This window comes from Erythrolamprus reginae, chromosome 1 (assembly GCF_031021105.1).
Source record: "Erythrolamprus reginae isolate rEryReg1 chromosome 1, rEryReg1.hap1, whole genome shotgun sequence".
Taxonomy (NCBI): domain Eukaryota; kingdom Metazoa; phylum Chordata; class Lepidosauria; order Squamata; family Dipsadidae; genus Erythrolamprus; species Erythrolamprus reginae.
The window spans coordinates 417,587,525-417,603,466 of NC_091950.1; the positions used below are offsets into that span (position 1 = coordinate 417,587,525).

The window sequence follows — 15,942 nt, forward strand, 5'->3', positions numbered from 1 at the left end:
TAAGTCTAAGTGCTATTGGTATTGCTATAGAGAACAATAAGATGAGAGGAAGGGGAGCCCACAGCTGCATAAAGAGTGGAGAAAACAAATTCAGAAAGAACACACATACAAACACACACACACAATTCTTAAACTGTAAAAGAGATGGCAGGAAATTTATACTTCCAGGTTTGCAAGATTCTGTTAATGTAACCTTACAATGACCACTGCAGCATCCTTGTTTTGTTTTGTTTTTGTTTATTTATTACCCTGTTTCCCCGATAGTAAGACACCCCCGATTGTAAGACGTATCGGGGGTTTCAGGGGGGTCGGCTAATATAATATAAACACGGGGGGTATTGCCGCCTCCCTCTCATCTAGCTGCGCGCCGCCTCCTGCCCACGTCCGCACCGTCCCCCTCTCCATACGTCGCCGCGCCGTCCCCTGCACTTGTCACTGCCGCCTCTGCAAATTTACTCGGGCACGTCCCTACTCCAAACAAAACCTCCCCCCCCCGCCCGTCACAGAAGGTAAAATGCATATACACTAAAAAAACACATTTTACACAGTTTTTTTTAGCTGTCAGTGCCCCTTTAACAATATAAGACATACCCCGAAAGTAAGACATAGTGGGGCTTTTGGGGATAAAAAGAAAGTAAGACACTGTCTTACTTTCGGGGAAACACGGTAGATTTGTATGCCGCCCCTTTCCGTAGACTCAGGGCGGCTGACAACAATAATAAAACAGCATATGACAAATCTAATATTAAAATAACTAAGAAACCCTTATTAAAAAACCAAACATACACACAAATATACCATGCATAACTTGTATAGGCCTGGGGGGAAAGGAATACAGTGGTACCTCGAGATACGAGTTTAATTCGTTCCGGACCTGGGCTCTTAAGTCGAGCAGCTCTTATCTCGAACGACTTTTCCCCATAGGAATTAATGTAAATAATTTTAATTGGTTCCAGCCCTCAAAAAACTCACAAAGTTAGTCTAAATTATGCAGAAAGACATGTTTTTAATGAAGAAATGTACATGTACATATAAATGAATAATGAAGTTTCTTTCACTTAACTTGTAAACTTTCTTAAACTTTTAAATTTACATATGTTCAACTTCTCTGCCACCCAATCCTGTAGGACAGAGGTCCCCCAACCCTTTTTGCACCAGGGACCGGCTTTAAGCGATCAAGAGAGGAATGGGTGAATGAATGGACGGAGGGTGGGAAGGAAGGAAGGAAAGAGGGAAGGGACAGGAACAGAGAAAGGAAGCAAGGAAACTTATGAAAGGGGGAGAGTAAGAGAGGAATGAGTGAAGGGAGGGAGGGAGGGAGGGAAGAAGGTGGGAAGGAGAAAGAAAAGAAGAAATAGAGGAAGGGAAGGTAAAAGAGAGAAAGAAAAAGCAAGAAAGAAAGAAAGAAAGAAAGAAAGGGGGAAGGGACAGGAACAGAGGAAGGAAGCAAGGAAACTTATGAAAGGGGAGAGTAAGAGAGGAATGAGTGAAGGGAGGGAGGGAGGGAAGAAGGTGGGAAGGAGAAAGAAAAGAAGAAATAGAGGAAGGGAAGGTAAAAGAGAGAAAGAAAAAGAGCAAGAAAGAAAGCTGCAAGCAGCCCCCCAGGCCGGCTGCAACCTTTTAAAACACGCGCGCCGCTTCACAGCTGTCTCCTGAAGCCGAACGCGGAAGTCCTTGGCGCTTGTATCTCGAATTAGGGCTTGTAAGTAGAACAAAAATATCTCTCCCCTCCCAGCTCTTATCTCGAGTTGCTCTTAAGTAGAGCAGCTCTTATGTCGGGGTTCCACTGTATCTCAATTCCCCCATGCCTGACGACAGAGGTGGGTTTTAAGGAGCTTACGAAAGGCAAGGAAGGTGGGGGCAATTCTGATCTTCGGGGGGAGCTGGTTCCCGAGGGTCGGGGCCGCCACAGAGAAGGCTCTTCCCCCGGGTCCCACCTAAAGACATTGTTTAGTTGATGGGACCCGGAGAAGGCCGACTGTGGGACCTAACTGGTCGCTGGGATTCGTTTTCTTTACTTTACTTTACTTTACTTTTCTTTGATTGATTTCTATGCCGCCCTTCTCCGCAGACTCAGGGCGGAGTCACATGATCAAAATTCGGCTTGTCAACTGACTCACATTTATGACAGCTGTGGTGCCCTGAGGTCGTGTGTTCACTTTTTATGACCCTCTGACAAGCAAAGCCAATGGGGAGGCCAGATCCATTCAACAACCACGTTCCTAACTGCACCACGGCTGTGATTCGCTTAACGTGGCAAGAAAGCTTGTAAAATGAGGCAAAATTCACTTAAGCTTCTGCCTTGCTTAGGAAGAGAAATTTGGGGAATTTCGATAATTTCAATAATTTCAGGGGTGGTAGTAAGTTGAGAGCTGCCTGTTGTAGTTAGCATGGTGTGAAAAAAATATTGCAAGTGAGTTTCCTTCTAAAAACTCTTACCATTGTTCATTTCAGACTGTCAAAGTGACCTTGGATGTCCATTTGAATGGCTCAGCTGGAGACATCCTGGTTTTTTTGACCGGTAAGTGTTTCCCTGCTCCCAAGTTTGATGTTATCCTATGGAGAATAACCTCTTCCTATATAGAAACATAGAAGACTGACGGCAGAAAAAGACCTCATGGTCCATCTAGTCTGCCCTTATACTATTTCCTGTATTTTAATCTTAGGATGGATATATGTTTATCCCAGGCATGTTTCAATTCAGTTACTGTGGATTTACCAACCACGTCTGCTGGAAGTTTGTTCCAAGGATCTACTACTCTTTCAGTGAAATAATATTTTCTCACGTTGCTTTTGATCTTTCCCCCAACTAACTTCAGATTGTGTCCCCTTGTTCTTGTGTTCACTTTCCTATTAAAAACACTTCCCTCCTGGACCTTATTTAACCCTTTAACATATTTAAATGTTTCGATCATGTCCCCCCTTTTCCTTCTGTCCTCCAGACTATACAGATTGAGTTCATGAAGTCTTTCCTGATACGTTTTATGCTTAAGACCTTCCACCATTCTTTGGACCCGTTCAATTTTGTCAATATCTTTTTGTAGGTGAGGTCTTAAACCAGAGTTCCCCAATAGCATAGCTATGCTGGCTGGAGAATTCTGGGAGTTGAAGTCCACTAGTCTTAAAGTTGCCAAGTTTGAAGGCCTCCTTTCTGTAGCCTTTCCCTCAATCCTTCAGAACCATGTCTGAAATGAGTTTGTGGTTTCCCACCAGGGCAGTCGGAGATTGAAAGAGCTTGTGAGCTTCTCTTCCAGAAAGCCGAAATGATAGACTACCGCTTTGACGTAAGAGATCGCTCCGTGGACGGCTTACTTATCTTACCGCTGTACGGCTGCATGCCAACAGGTGAGCATAACAAATTGGGAAGGGACCTTGGAGGTCTTCTAGTCCAACCCCCCTGCTCAAGTAGGAGACCCTAGACCACTTCAGACAAATGGCTGCGCAACATCTTAAAAACTTCCAAGGTTGGAGCACCCACAACTTCTGGAGGCAGGCTGTTCCACTGATTAATTTTTCTAACTGTCAGGAAATTTCTCCTTGGTTCTAAGTTGCTTCTCTCCTTGATTAGTTTCCACCCATTGCTTCTTGTTCTACCCTCAGGTGCTTTGGAGAATAGATTCACTCCCTCTTTGTGGCAACTCCTCAGATATTGGAACACTGCTATCATGTCTTCAAGTTTCAAATTTAATTGGATTTGTATGCCACCCCTCTCCGAGGACCCAGAGCAGCTCACAACATATACAAAAACACAATTATTATTATTATTATTTTATTTTATTTTTATTAGATTTGTATGCCACCCCTCTCCGTAGAAGACTCGGAGGTCAATCCAATTAATATAAATTAAAAAAAACAATCCTTAAAATTCTGATTAACAAAAAAAACCCTTCCTTTAACATTCAGTCAACAAGCTTAGTAAAAGCATTCTTTAGTCAGGGGGAAGATCTAGTAACCCCAGGCCTTGGGACAAAGATTAGTTTTTAAACTCTTACAGAAGGCAAGGAGGGTGGGGGCAGTGCGAATCTCCAGAGGGAGCTGATTCCAGAGGGCCGGACCCCCCACAGAGAAGGCTCTTCCTCTAGGTCCCGCCAGCCGACATTGTTTAGTCGATGGGACCCTAAGAAGACCAATTCTGTGGGACCTCACCGGTCGCTGGGATTTGTGCAGCAGAAGGCGGTCTCGGAGATAGTCTGGTCCGATGCCTTGTAGGGCTTAATAGGTCATAACCAACACTTTGAATTGTGTCCGGAAACTGATCGGCAGCCAATGCAGTCGCTGGTCCTCCTCTTCATTAGATTTAGATTTAAATTAGTTCACCAAGACACTGTAAAACCAGAAGCTCAAATCCAGCTTACTCTTTGTATAAAAGAATAACAGAGTTGGAAGGGACCTTGGAGGTCTTCTAGTCCAACCCCCTGCTTAGGCAGGGGACCCTATGCAGTTTCAGGCAACTGGCTGTCCTGTCACTTCTTAAAAACCTCCAGTGTTGGAGCATCCACAACTTCTGGAGGCAAGTAATCCCACTAATTGTCCTAACTGTCAGGAATTTTCTCCTTAGTTCCAGGTTGCTTCTCTCCTTGATTAGTTTCCACCCATTGCTTCTTGTTCTACCCTCAGGTGCTTTGGACAATAGCTTGACTCCCTCTTCTTTGGGGCAGGTACTGGCAGATTGCTATCATGTCACTCTTGGTCCTCCTGTTCCTTGATCTTTTATTGTGTGCATCTGGATGTTCTCAAGAGTTGAGTCCTTAATTCTACTGCATTTTTCAACATTCCGTAAAACATTGTGAGCACATTTTTCCTTAGCCTTTTTTTCAAATCTCATTGGCAGTAGGTCAGTGATGGCGAACCTGATTTGGCTCCGTTGCCAAAAGGGTACGCATGGGAGTGATAGCATGAGCACGGGTGCCCATACCCATAATGCAATGCTCTCTCCCCAAGCATGCACACAATCCCCGCACTGCCCCCCCCCTCCATTTTTCACTGTCCTCAGGGTTCAGAAGGCCTCCTGAAACCTGGACAGAAAGAAAAACAGCCCAATTGGAATTTATTTATTTATTTATTTATTTATTTATTTCTCAGGGCCGCTTACAACAACAGTATAAATACAATATAAAAAGATACAAAACGATAGAAAGAAGTCAAACATAATCTACGACTAAAACATTATCTAAAAGTAAAACTCCATGAAAAAAAAAGTTATTATAAAAAGGACAGTCACAATCATATACATGCATACCATTCATACAGTTGGCCATCAGAGATGTACAGTTGGCCATCAAAGATGTAAATTGTCGACCAAACAATGTCGGCTGGCAGAACCTAGGGGAAGAGCCTTCTCTGTGGGGGCCCCGGCCCTCTGGAATCATTGGTGTTGTTTCCCTCTCGCTGATCTTTCTGACCCAGTTTTTGTCGCTTTAGATCAGCAAAGACAGATATTCGTGCCGCCTCCTCCAGGGATCCGGAAATGTGTCATGTCCACAAATATCGCAGCGACATCTTTGACCATTGATGGGATCAAGTAAGAGTCCTGGGGAGATGGTGGAAGGTCTTAAGCATAAAACGTATCAGGAAAGACTTCATGAACTCAATCTGTAGAGTCTGGAGGACAGAAGGAAAAGGGGGGACATGATCGAAACATTTAAATATATTAAAGGGTTAAATAAGGTCCAGGAGGGAAGTGTTTTTAATAGGAAAGTGAACACAAGAACAAGGGGGGCACAATCTGAAGTTAGTTGGGGGTAAGATCAAAAGCAACATGAGAAAATATTATTTTACTGAAAGAGTAGTAGATCCTTGGAACAAACTTCCAGCAGACGTGGTAGATAAATCCACAGTAACTGAATTTAAACATGCCTGGGCTAAACATAGATCCATCCTAAGATAAAATACAGGAAATAGTATAAGGGCAGACTACATGGACCATGAGGTCTTTTTCTGCCATCAGACTTCTATGTTTCTATGTTTCTATGATGTGGAGGTGGGCCTTGGGGCTGAACTCCGGAGCTCTTTAATCCAGGAAGTCCTTGAGACTGTTCAAATTGTCAGCAGCCCTGAAAAAAGCGACTTACGGCCGTTTTTTGTCACTTACGACAGGGGTGGTTTAATTCGGAATGGTCACTAAATTATTATTATTATTATTATTATTATTATTTTATTATTGTTATTATTATTGTTATTATTATTATTATTTATTAGATTTGTATGCCGCCCCTCTCCGAAGACTCGGAGCGGCTCACAACAGCAAAGCACAGTACAAATCCAATGATTAAAAAACAGTTAAAACCCTTAATATAAAAACAGTCATACACCCCAAACAAACCGTACATAAAACGGAACGGCCGAGGGGAATCAATTTCCCCATGCCTGGTGGCAGAGGTGGGTTTTTAAGAGTTTGCAAAAGGCAAGGAGGGTGGGGGCAGTCCTGATCTCCAGGGGGAGTTGATTCCAGAGGGTCGGGGCTGCCACAGAGAAGGCTCTTCCCCTGGGTCCCGCCAGACGACATTGTTTTGTCGACGGGACACGGAGAAGGCCCACTCTGTGGGACCTAATCACATGCTGAGCGCCAAAGAATGGAAGCCTTTGAACCAGGAGTCTTCAAACGTGGCCACTTTAAGACTTGTGGACTTCAACTCCCGGAATTTTCCATCCAGCTATGCTGGCTAGAGAATTCTAGGACTTGAACTCCACAAGTCTTAAAATTGCCAAGTTTTAAGACCTTAGCTTTGAACTCTGGTGCTGGAGAAGACTCCTGCGAGACTCTGGGACCGCAAGGCCATTCAACCGGTCAGTCCCAGAGGAGGTCAACCCTGACTGCTCTTTAGAAGGCCAGATCCTGAAGAGGAAACTCAACATACTTTGGCCACCTAATGAGAAGGAAGGACTCCCTGGAGAAGAGCCAAATGCTGGGAAAGTCGGAGGGCAAAAGAAGAAGGGGACGACAGAGAACGAGGTGGCTGGGTGGGGTCATTGAAGCAGACGGCGCGAGCTTAAATGGAATCCAGGGGATGGTAGAGGACAGGAAAGCCTAGAGGAACATTGTCCATGGGGTTGCGATGAGTCGGACACGACTTCGCAACTAACAACAACAATCAGTTTCCAGTAACAATTCAAAGTGTTGGTTTATTTATTTATTTTATTTATTTATTAGATTTGTATGCCACCCCTCTCCGAAGACTCGGGGCGGCTAACAACAATAAAGAAGACAATGTAAACAAATCTAATATTAAAAATAATCTTAAAAACCCCAATTTAAAGAACCACTCATACATACAAGCATACCATGTATAAATTCTATAAGCCTAGGGGGAAGGGAAAAATTTCAATTCCCCCATGCCTGACGACAGAAGTGGGTTTTAAGGAGCTTGCGAAAGGCAAGGAGGCTGGGGGCAACTCTGATATCTGGGGGGGAGCTGGTTCCAGAGGGTCGGGGCCGCCACAGAGAAGGCTCCTCTCCTGGGTCCCGCCAAATGACATTGTTTAGTCGACGGGACCCGGAGAAGGCCAACACTGTGGGACCTAACCGGTCGCTGGGATTCATGCGGCAGAAGGCAGTCCCGGAGATGGTTATGACCTATATAGCCCTTCATGGCACTGGACCAGATTATCTCCAGGACCGCCTTCTGCTGCACGAATTCCAGCGACCAGTTAGGTCCCACAGAGTTGGCCTTCTCCGGGTCCCGTCAACTAAACAATGTCGCTTGGCGGGACCCAGGGGAAGAGCCTTCTCTGTGGCGGCCCCAGCCCTCTGGAACCAACTCCCCCCAGAGATTAGAATTGCCCGCACCCTCCTTGCCTTTCGTAAGCTACTTAAAACCCACCTCTGCCGTCAGGCATGGGGGAACTGAGATATTCTTTCCCCCTAGGTCTCTACAATTTATGCATGGTATGTTTGTGTGTATGTCTGGTTTTATAATAAGGGTTTTTTAGTTGTTTTAGTATTGGATTGTTACATGCTGTTTTTATCACTGTTGTTAGCCGCCCCGAGTCCACGGAGAGAGGCGGCATACAAATCCAATAAATAAATAAAATAAACTTGAGGACTACCTGTATAGGTGTGTCTCCAGTTTGGTAAGATTTACATTTCCGTCTTCCTTTTTTTTTTGCAGGTATGTGGTTGATAGTGGGTTTGTGAAGCAGCTGAACCACAACCCAAGGGTTGGCTTGGACGTGCTGGAGGTAGTGCCAATTTCGAAGTAAGTCTGACGGAAATCTTGATTTCGCTTTGCATTTAGGTAGTTCTCAACTTACGACCACAATACAGACTGGAGCCTTCTGTTTATGGAGATTCTCAGTCATTCTGGTCTTGGTTGTCCCACGGGTGCTTTTTTCAAGAGGCAGCTCTTGAAAATCTTTCTATTTTTTCTTTAAAGACGTTTCCCTTCTCACCCGAGAATGCTTCTTGTTGTTGTTGTTGTTGTTGTTGTTGTTGTTGTTATTATTATTATTATTATTATTATTATTATTATTGGTTTTGACCTATAAAGCCCTTGGTGCACCAGGCGAACCTGGGCAAACGGCCCCCTCGCCACAGCTGAAAGATGTTTCTCTAATGTGAGCTGTGGATCGAGGAGGATGCCCAAGTTGCAAACCCTCTCTGAGGGGGTCAATGATTCTCCCCCCAGGGTAATGGACGGACAGATGGAATTGTCCTTGGGAGGCAAGACCCACAGCCACTCCGTCTTGTCTGGGTTGAGTATGAGTTTGTTGACACCCATCCAGGCCCCAACAGCCTCCAGGCACCGGCACATCACTTCCACTACTGAGTAGCTTATTCTTTGTTATTTCACAGCTATTTCTGGTGCTGTTGAACTACGCTGTATAGACATAAATCTTAAGATAAGGGAGGGAGGAATGTTTGTGGACTCTAATTGCTAAAGACAAAGAGAGAGGAATGTGACCGTCCGTATTGTATTTTGAATACGGAGGAGAGGAGAATAAAAATGGAGTTTTTTGTTTATGAAATCCTGCATTCGGCAAGCGTCATTTCCAATGTAACTAAAGTTCTACCAGAATCCAGAACAGTGAGTAGCTGAGATTGTTCTGTTTTCAATGGGCTCCCTTCTAGGAGTGAGGCAGTGCAACGCGCGGGCCGAGCCGGTAGAACGGCATCTGGGAAATGTTTCCGAGTCTATAACAAGGAATTCTGGGAACAATGCATGCCGGACCACATGGTCCCAGAGATCCAAAGGACCAGTTTGACATCCGTGATGCTGACTTTGAAGTGCCTGGCCATCCACAATGTCATCAGGTAGGTCATCTTTGGCCTGGATCCTCATTCTTCCAAAGCGAGACTCGTTTCTAATTGGCTCTCTCGGTTGTCCTTTCTCTGCCCAGCCTACCCTGTAAGATTGTTGTTGGGGAAGAGAAGAGGGAGAAGCTGTTATCCAGGTAGCCCTCGACTTCCACTCACAACTGGGGACACAATCTGAAGTTAGTTGGGGGAAAGATCAAAAGCAACATGAGAAAATATTGTTTTACTGAAAGAGTAGTAGATGCTTGGAACAAACTTCCAGCAGACGTGGTTGGTAAATCCACAGGAACTGAATGTAAACATGCCTGGGATAAACATAGATCCATCCTAAGATAAAATACAGGAAATAATATAAGGGCAGACTAGATGGACCAGGAGGTCTTTTTCTGCCGTCAGTCTTCTATGTTTCTAACTGAGCCCAAAACTTTGTTTTGCTAAGCGAGTCGGTTGTTAAGTTGTGACTTTTCTCCCTTTCTTGCCATCGTTGTTAAGGGAATCACTGCAGTTGTTAGCAACACGGTTGTAGAATGGATTTGGCATCCCTGTTGGCTTTAAAGTCGCACGTGACCCCAGGACACAGCAAAGGTCACAAATAGGAGCCTGTGGTACAACACTTAATGATTGTCATAGGAGTCAAATAAGCAATCAGGAAACAATCAATATTAATAAAAATCTTAAGGATACAAGCAACACGTTACAGTCATACAGTCATTAGTGGGAGGAAATGGGTGATAGGAATGATGAGAAAAATTAGAAGTAATAATAGTGCAGACTTAGTAAATAGTTTGATACTGTTGAGGGAATTATTTGTTTAGCAGAGTGATAGTATTTGGGAAAAAACTGTTCTTGTGTCTAGTTGTCTTGGTGTGCAGTGCTGTGTAGCGACGTTTTGAGGGTAGGAGTTGAAACAATTTCAGAATATGAAGGGTCAGTCATTATTTTCACGGCCCTCATTTTTACTTGTGCAGTATACAGGTCCTCAATGGTTGGCAGTAATTGGTGGGGGTTTTTTTTGCAGTTCTGATTGTCTTCTGAAGTCTGTGTCTGTCTTGTTGGGTTGCAAAACCGACCCAGATATTTATAGAGATTATGTTACCTAGCTTGAAACATCTGCAAGAAAGCAACCACTCTCAGAGAGCACCAAGGACTCAACAATCCCCTTCCTCCTGGTAGAATTAGGGAAGGGTCTGCCTGAATCACTTCCAAATGTGACCCCATTGCTCTGGATTTTTTTTTAAAAAACCGGTTCCTTTTAGGTCCCAGTTCCTACATATCTCTTGCCAATAACATCTTCTTTACTCTTGACAGCTTTCCATATTTGGACCATCCAGATGAGAAGCACATTCTAGTCGCCCTTAAGCAGCTCTATCAGTGCGGAGCAATTGACAGGTAAACGTTATTATTTGTACTGGGGAGCTTTCCAAGAAATGCATCTTGATTGGCAAATCAAGGAAGCCCGGGCAGTTCAAATGAATATAAAAGTTTATTGCAAGTTCAGGCCGTCTACAAGAATCTGAACTACTAACAGTCAAGGCAAAACTGGTGGGAGATAAAGAATGAATGGAATTCAACGTAGATCTCTTATTTATTTATTTATTCATTCATTCATTTTTATTTATTTGTTTATTTGTTTGTTTATTTATTCATTTTTATTTATTTCTTTGTTTATTTGTTTGTTTATTTTTTGATTTGATTTGATTTGATTTGTATGCCGCCCCTCTCCGGAGACTCAGGGCAGCTAACAACAATAATAAAACAGCATATGACAAATCTAATATTTAAAATAACTAAAAATTCTTATTAAAAGCCAAACATACACACAAACATACCATGCATAAATTGTATAGGCCTGGGAGGGGGGGGATTATTTATTTATTTTACAATATATAAAAAGAAACAATAAAATACAATGGCGAAATGCAATTAATTAAAACTACATGAACTAATCTAAAATCCCCAATTATGCTAAAACCAATCGTACCCACTCAGACATCAACCGTATATCACATTCGTCGGCCAGAGGGCCAAGATCTAATCTCCCCAAGCCTGGAGACATAAATGAGTCTTAAGACTCTTGCAGAAGGCGAGGAGGATAGGGGCAGTGTGAATCTCCCGTGGGGAGCTGATTCCAGAGGGCGGGGCCCCCACAGAGAAGGCTCTTCTCCTAGGCCCCGCCAAGTATTTATTTATTTATTTATTGGATTTGTATGCCACCCCTCTCCGAAGACTCGGGACAGCTAACAGCAATAACAAGACAGCATACAATAATAATCCAATACTGAAAACAATTACAAACCCATTACAGTGATCCCCCGGTTATTGCGTCCCCGACCATTGTGAACAGGGTAATTTGCGATTTTTCAACCCGGAAGTCAAAACACCATCTGCGCATGCGTGCCCTTTTTTCTATGGGCACGCATGCGTAGATGGCACCCGGCAGATCAGCTGCTGGGCGGCTTCCCTGGGTCTTCCCCCTCTTGCTGGCGGGAGGGCGAGCAGCGGGCATCAGCAAGGAGTTTCCCCACCACCCACGCAAACTCCTCGCTGCCGCCCGCCCTTCGCCCGCCCACGCCGTTCTCGCCGCTTTCCAGCTGAGTCCTGAAGCGAATTCGCGTCAGGACTCAGCTGGAAAGCGGCGAGAGCGAGCGCGGACAAGCCGTTCGCTGGCGCTAGCTCTCGCCGCTTTCGAGCTGAGTCCTGAAGCGAATTCGCTTCAGGACTCAGCTGGAAAGCGGCGAGAGCGAGCGCCAGCGAACGGCTTGTCCGCCGCCTGCCTGCCCGCTAGCGAAGAGCCGAAGATTGGGGGCGGCGCGGCTGTTTTAAAACGTCGCCGCCGGCATGGGGGGCTTGCCAGCACCCCCCGGACCCCCAACCCGGGTTTGGGGGGCTGCTAGGAAGCCCCCCATGCCGGCGGCGACGTTTTAAAACAGCCGCGCCGCCCCCAATCTTCGGCTCCTCGCTAGCGCTGCGGAAGTTAAAAACACCATCTGCACATGCGCAGATGGTGTTTTTACTTCCGCAGCGCTACTTCGCGAAAACCCGCTCGTTGCGGGGGTCCTGGAACGGAACCCTCGCAACGAGCGGGGGATCACTGTATTATAAAAACCAAACATACATACAGACATACCATGCATAAAATTGTAAGGGCCTAGGGGGAAAGAGTATCTCAATTCCCCCATGCCTGGCGGCAGAGGTGGGTTTTAAGTAGCTTATGAAAGGCAAGGAGGGTGGGGGCAATTCTAATTTCTGGGGGGAGTTGGTTCCAGAGGGCTGGGGCCGCCACAGAGAAGGCTCTTCCCCTAGGTCCCACCAAGCGACATTGTTTAGTTGACAGGACCTGGAGAAGGTCCTGTCCTGTTTAGTTGACAGGACAGGAGAAGGTCCTGTCCTGTTTAGTTGACAGGACCTGGAGAAGAAGTTGGGGGAAAGATCAAAAGCAACATGAGAAAATATTATTTTACTGAAAGAGTAGTAGATCCTTGGAACAAACTTCCAGCAGATGTGGTAGATAAATCCACAGTAACTGAATTTAAACATGCCTGGGATAAACATATATCCACCCTAAGATAAAATACAGAAAATAGTATAAGGGCAGACTAGATGGACCATGAGGTCTTTTTCTGCCGTCAGACTTCTATGTTTCTAAGGCCAACGCTGTGGGACCTAACCGGTCATTGGGATTCATGCGGCAGAAGACGGTCCTGCAAGTAACCTGGCCCGATGCCACGTAGGGCTTTATAGGTCATAACCGACACTTGTGAGTTTCAAGGGACTCAAGATTGAGGATTGGCTCAACCAAGTCTATCTCCTATATAAATAAGCTTCATTTGATATCCCGAGTCACCACTGTCGGCTAATCTTTCCTAGGTGATAGTTGGACATCTTGTGTGAGCCTGTTAATTGAAGAACGTAATCCTTCACACATCTTTTCTTCCATCCTCAAATGGTAGGCAAGGTCACGTGACCAAACTGGGACAGCTCATGGTTTGGCTCCCTCTGCCTCCTAACTTGTCCTGTGCCGTCCTCAAGGCTGCCTCTCTAGGCTGTGATGAATTACTGCTCCCCATCGCGGCCATGTTGTCTGTGGAGAAGGTCTTCATTCATCCAGGTGAGAGCCGGTGGGATGGAGGGATGGGGGCCATGGCTGGTTGTTACCCTGCCAAGATCCACATTTTATTTTATTTTATTTTTTATTTATTTTGTCCAATACATAATACACATTGAAGAGACTAGATATGTAATAATATAAATAAAGAAAAGAATAGAAGAAAAGATATAAAAGTATAGGTGAACATATTTGAAAGGAAGAAAAGATAAATGAGATAAGGAGAGACAATTGGACAGGGAACGAAAGCCACACCGGTGCACTTATGCACGCCCCTTGCTGACCTCTAAGGAACCTGGAGAGGTCAATCGTGGATAGTCTAAGGGAGAAATGTTGGGGGTTAGGGGTTGACACTACTGAGTCCGGTAATGAGTTCCACGCTTCGACAATTTGATGGCTAAAGTCATATTTTTTACAGTCAAGCTTGGAGCGTTTAATATTAAGTTTGAATCTGTTGCGTGCTCTTGTGTTGTTGCGATTGAAGCTGAAGTAGTCATTAACAGGTAGAATGTTGCAGCATATGATCTTGTGGGCAATACTTAGATCGTGTTTTAGGCGACGTAGTTCTAAGCTTTCTAGACCTAGGATTGATAGTCTGCTTTCGTAGGGTATCCTATTTCGAGTGGAGGAGTGAAGGGGTCTTCTGGTGAAGTATCTTTGGACATTTTAATGGGTGTTGATGTCCGAGATGTGGTATGGGTTCCAGACAGATGAGCTGTATTCAAGGATGGGTCTGGCAAAAGTTTTGTAGGCTCTGGTGAGTAGTGTGAGATTGCCTGTGCAGAGGCTGCGTAGGATCAGGTTAACAACTCTAGAAGCTCTTTTGGCGATATTGTTGCAGTGGGCTTTGGCACTTAGGTCATTTGATATTAGTATTCCAAGATCTTTTACTGAGTGTGGGTTGGCTGTGAGATTTTGTTTATTCAGTTTATATATGAGGTTCGGATTCTTTTTGCTGATGTGGAGGGTAGAACATTTGCTGGTTGATATTTGAAGTTTTTTAATTTTACCCTGGTGTGGTATGGTTGCCGCCTCATTAGTCACCGCCACCTGTGTTCTTTGGGGAAAGGGGGTCAGAAAAGCAAGGTCTAGACCAGTGTTTCCCAACCTTGGCAACTTGAAGATATTTGGACTTCAACTCCCAGAATTCCCCAGCCAGCATTCGCATTATATTTTGACTTTTGTGATAAAGAACATTGTTTTGAATTTTCAAACGTGTGTGTGTGTGTGTGTGTCTAAAACTTGTATCCTTGAATTTTCGGGAGGCTCCTATCAGAGAGCCCGGCAGAACACTCAGAAGTGTCCAACTTTAAGAACTGTGGACTTCAACTCCCAGAATTCCCTATACTGGCTGTGAAATTCTGGGAATTGAAGTCCATAAGCGGCCAAGGTTGGACAATCCTGGTCTAACTTATGACTCAGCAATCATTAGACCTCCAGGAAAGTGAGGTGAGGCCAGGAGTGGCTAAAAGATAGAGCCATTCTTAGAGTGGCATCTCTACTGCTCTTGGTTTCTTTTTCCCTTGGGCGGGGGGTTAATTGGGGACACTGATGGGGATTCACAGCTTTCCTTTATCCTGCACAGAATGTTTCTGTTCCTATTGAGCTATATTTCTGTTGTCCTCAAAAATGATATGAAGTAGGAAATGCCAAACAGCAAAGTTTTCTGGCAGCAAAAAGTCACTGGTAGACAGATTTGTGGCTTGGAAAGTTTTGTGCTGTGAATGTCCTTTTATTTATCTAACCTTGAATGTCCTTTTATTTATCTAACCTTGATGATGCTCGATAAAGTGAAATAATCTTTTTTTTTTTTAAAAAGTGATCATTATGGAGTTGAAGTTAGGAGATTCACTGCTCCTCTGGAAAATGTGAAGACAGTTTTTAAATAGTTTAATGCCTTTGTTTTATCTCTGAAGTCTTCCCCAGGGGGAAAAAATTAAAACCAAAAATATGAAGCCTGATCCATTCTAGGGATTCTCTGCTATCCAAAAAAAAAAGGAATTTATATTTTAAAAATAAAAGGCACCGTGGTTGCGGCATGCCAGAAACCAGGCTGTGCGAACTATGAAGGTCGGCCAGAAAGTAATGCACCACATTTTTTTTCTTCAACCATTATTTATTGAACACAATGAAACTTACACACAAGAAAGAATGATGTTTGTTCTACACTCCCTATTTTTCCATGTAATCTCCATCCCGTTCTATGGCCTTCCTCCAGTGAGACACAAGGACGTGTATGCCCTGTCGGTATCACTCCTTGTTCTAATGACCCCACGCTCTGCTCCTCTGTTCTGTTCTTCTAATGGCCTCACACTCTGTGCCCGGCGACTAACCGTACTTCTGTCGACTGCAGATTCTCCATAAACTGTACACAAACATTTGTGAATGTTCCCAACAGTTTCTTTCTCCGCAGTGAGAAATTCAATGACGACACGCTGCTTGTAAAGTACATCACTTACAGACGCCATTTCAAAATACTGCTGCAGCTACGCTATCTGTCTGAAGAAACGCAAAATTTACACACACACTCCTGACAATTCAAATAATGTATATCTAAAGTTTCGCATTCGTACCATTACTGTAG

The 15,942-nt window shown here is 44.4% G+C and overlaps 1 protein-coding gene across 1 annotated transcript in view; it reads left to right on the forward strand.

Annotated features, from left to right (window-relative positions):
* The window catches only part of DHX40 (DEAH-box helicase 40), a 40,833-nt gene that overhangs the window by 13,748 nt on the left and 11,143 nt on the right, over nt 1–15,942 (forward strand). The window contains exons 7-13 of the mRNA XM_070735369.1: nt 2,455–2,521; nt 3,214–3,345; nt 5,422–5,521; nt 8,109–8,195; nt 9,068–9,250; nt 10,562–10,642; nt 13,204–13,361. Coding sequence (XP_070591470.1) covers nt 2,455–2,521; nt 3,214–3,345; nt 5,422–5,521; nt 8,109–8,195; nt 9,068–9,250; nt 10,562–10,642; nt 13,204–13,361 — 808 coding nt within the window. The remainder of the gene's footprint in view (nt 1–2,454; nt 2,522–3,213; nt 3,346–5,421; nt 5,522–8,108; nt 8,196–9,067; nt 9,251–10,561; nt 10,643–13,203; nt 13,362–15,942) is intronic.